Here is a 3,224-nt window from a genome sequence, read left to right as displayed (position 1 = left end):
GGTTTGCCCGCTGGTAAACGTGGAAAGCCCTACGGTTGCGTGTTATTAACGTTGTGTTTGATGGGCAGCAGGCTCGTGCGGCCGTTGCTGCGGCCCGCCGGTGAGCGCCCTCGGGGCGGGATGGAGCTCACGCACCCGCTGGAGCTGTTCCCCGGCTGCAGCGTGACTCTCCTCCTCTTCCGCCGCGTCAGGAACGCCGCTGCGCTGAGAAAAAAGGCCATGGAAGGATCCATTGAAGGAGCATTAATCAACCCCGCAATGGTGCGTGCGTGCTTCTCCTGTGGGTACCGCGTTACGGTTTTGAAGGCAGTGTGGAAATCCTTCCCTGTGGGAAAAACGACCCGTGTTGGCATCGCTGTCACGCGAGTTGCTGTACGCGCACTTGGGCGTTCTGGGCGCAAATGCCCGCCCTCTGATTGCTGCGGCGCCCTACAGTGCAAGGGCGCAGCTCTCCAAAAGAAGGCGTTGGCAGGAGTGGCCTGAACAGCTGCCGCCTTGGTTCACTTCACATCCCGCTTGGTGGAGCTATTGAAGTCTACTTCCATGTGTAAAATGCAGTACTAATGGCTTAATGCTGTCAAAAAAAAACCCCACCCTATTTATTTGGAGCCTTTGCTGCCATTTAAACCCATAACTACTTTCTGAGTCCACTCTTTTCTTGTTAGAATTAGCAAAGCAGTAAACCATGACAGAAGGGGAAAAAAGGATCTAATCTGGCAGTTTGCTGACAGAAGATTTATTGTTGTGATTCTTTTTTTCCAAATATTTCAGTAACCTGATTCTAAAGAGCGTATGTCAAGTATTACCCCACGCAGGAAATAATCACACTGACTTTGGAAGAGCAAGAATTGGTAAAATAACAACCAGAATACTGTTTTTCTCACCTCTACAATTGCAGGTTTAGGCTATCAAAATTAAGCAATCAGGATTTTTTCCAAGTTCACAATAGTCTGTGAAAATTCTGTTTAACTACATCTCTTGTGTTTTACAGATTGTAGATCCTTTTCAAATTCTTGTGGCGGCCAACAAAGCAGTTCATCTAGAGAAGATAGGTAAAATGAAGACCAGAACTCTCTATGCAGAAATTATTTTCAGCCTTTCACCAAACAACAATGTAAGATTTACTGAACAAATAGCTTTTTTTGCCAGAGAAGCTTGCTGAGATCCATGCAGCCACATTAAATATGCATATTCACGTACCTGTTTACCTGGCTACTAATAGAAGTTACTAGTTTTTTTAATAACACTCATCTGCTGTTCCCTCTTGTAGCTTGTCAGAATTCCGTTAATGTGAAACGTGTGTCAGTTTATACTCTTGGTTTATTTGAGCCAGTAACTGAAAAGGTTGCTTACGTGTAGTGAGAAAATGACTCTAATATTGTTCATCTTTTCTTAGATTTCGGATGCATTTAAAAAGTTTGGCATTTCAGACAGTGACACAGCAGTACTCATTGTTCTGGTTGCGGACAGAGAAAAAAAGATAAATCTGGAAGATATAACATCTCAGGTAGAAGGCCAACAGGTTTCTGTAGATGAACTCCCCCAGCTAACAGACATCGCCAAAGTGAAAAAGGTACGTAGCCAATGGAGATGACTGGCGTAGAGAAAAGGGAGGGTTTATTTAGTTGTCTGATTAAACATCAGTGGACGTCATTAACTTCAGGTCTGTATTTCTTGAGCACAACCAGAAACTTGTTTTAAGTGAACCTTGGTTATTTCTCTCTCATAGTTTTTTTTTTTTTACTTGGAAAAAAAAAATCTAGTTGTCACATCCTGGTATCACAGATTTTAAGTCTTCAAATGCTTAACATTGTCAGGAAGTTGGAAGATAAAAATAAATTCCAGATTGCTGCTTACCATTCAGGCACTTTTGCTTCCTGTTTTCTCAGGCAAATATCCATTTAATTAAAAATAAATTTTCAGTCCCAAACAGTTTCATAATCTTAAGCACATAAATAGTCCCAGCATGGGCGGCTGAAATAAAAATGTGTTGATTATCTGCCAGGAGCTGTGTTAGGGCCTGTGTGCTCTTAGCAGATTACCATATGCTAGAGAGGTATCTTGAAGCATATGTTTTCACTTGCTGAAATTCAAGTAACTTAAATCATCTTCATCATGTCCATCAAAATAATGATGGCAGGAACATGAATAAAACTGGACAAATCATAGCATGTAGCATGGAGCTAAAAGTGCTGCTTTCATTCATTTTCTTAGCTTTCCTTTATGTCTTGCAGTTTCCGAAGTTGCTTAGTTTCTCAGTCCCAATTTTGACTTGCAGTCATGACAAGATAGGAACTTCCAGTTTTAAAAGTGGGGGAGAGGGAGAAATCTTTTCTGGTGTACATATTTTTAGAAGATGTGTGATCAGTTTTTTTTTTCTTACACAGCTTTTATGGTTTTCATGTTCTGTTTTTTTCTGCAGCTGTACAAAGTTACTCCGCAGGAAGAAAAAATCGGCACCTTGTTGGATAGTATTGTTTGCAGAATGTCAACAAAAGATGTTTTATAAAAATGTGGAAATAAATTCTTTTTTTTTTTTAATAAAAAGAGGGGTTTTTAAGATGTAAAAACTCTTCATTGCAATTCATCCTGCCTTTCAGAGAAAGCGGTGTAGCACGGAGTAGTTAGGTGATGTCTGAGCTTTAACCACAAACGAGCAAGCTTGGATATGGGGGTGATCTTGGCCGTGTTCGAAGCACAGAGAGCCGTTCTGCCATGCAAAGCAGAGTTTGCCAGTGGCATCTCTGGCCATTTTCTTCACAAGCAAAAAAAAGTCACTTTTGCCAGTACCTTTAAGTTGATCATAAACAGAAGGTTTGGAAATCCATACTTACTTTCACTGAATGTTTTGCTAGTCCCAGACAGGATTCAAACATTGTAAATAATTTTTATTAACCCTACCCTGATTTGTTTTGTCTTGACACCTCCATGGATGATACCCTTTTAAGGATACTACTGCCAGAAGAGGTGTCTCTATGGCACAAAGTATATGGACTATAAAATGAAAGTATCCATAAACGGTGCCTGCCCCTTTCTGCTAATGGGATACGTCACTGCCCACCCTTGGGGACGAGGAAGGGGCCGGAGGGACACCATGGCAGCCAGTGCCAGTGCCCTGTGGACCAGGACAATTAATAAGGTCAGTATGGATGAGGCTTTGAGCAACCTGATCTAGCGCAGGGTGTCCCTGCCCATGGCAGGGGGGTTGGAATTAGATGGTCTTT

The 3,224-nt window shown here is 42.0% G+C and overlaps 1 protein-coding gene across 1 annotated transcript; it reads left to right on the top strand.

Annotated features, from left to right (window-relative positions):
- Positions 1-120: 120 nt before the first annotated feature.
- On the top strand, positions 121-2,531 carry TPRKB (TP53RK binding protein). The gene is made up of 4 exons (XM_010155039.1): positions 121-261; positions 992-1,114; positions 1,397-1,573; positions 2,423-2,531. The coding sequence occupies exons 1-4, from the start codon at positions 121-123 to the stop codon at positions 2,507-2,509; spliced, it is 528 nt and encodes a 175-aa protein (XP_010153341.1). The 3' UTR covers positions 2,510-2,531.
- Positions 2,532-3,224: the final 693 nt, after the last annotated feature.

This window comes from Eurypyga helias, unplaced genomic scaffold (genome assembly GCF_000690775.1).
Source record: "Eurypyga helias isolate BGI_N326 unplaced genomic scaffold, ASM69077v1 scaffold37287, whole genome shotgun sequence".
In the NCBI taxonomy this organism is placed as follows: Eukaryota; Metazoa; Chordata; class Aves; order Eurypygiformes; family Eurypygidae; genus Eurypyga; species Eurypyga helias.
This window is presented reverse-complemented; position numbering and strand designations above follow the sequence as displayed.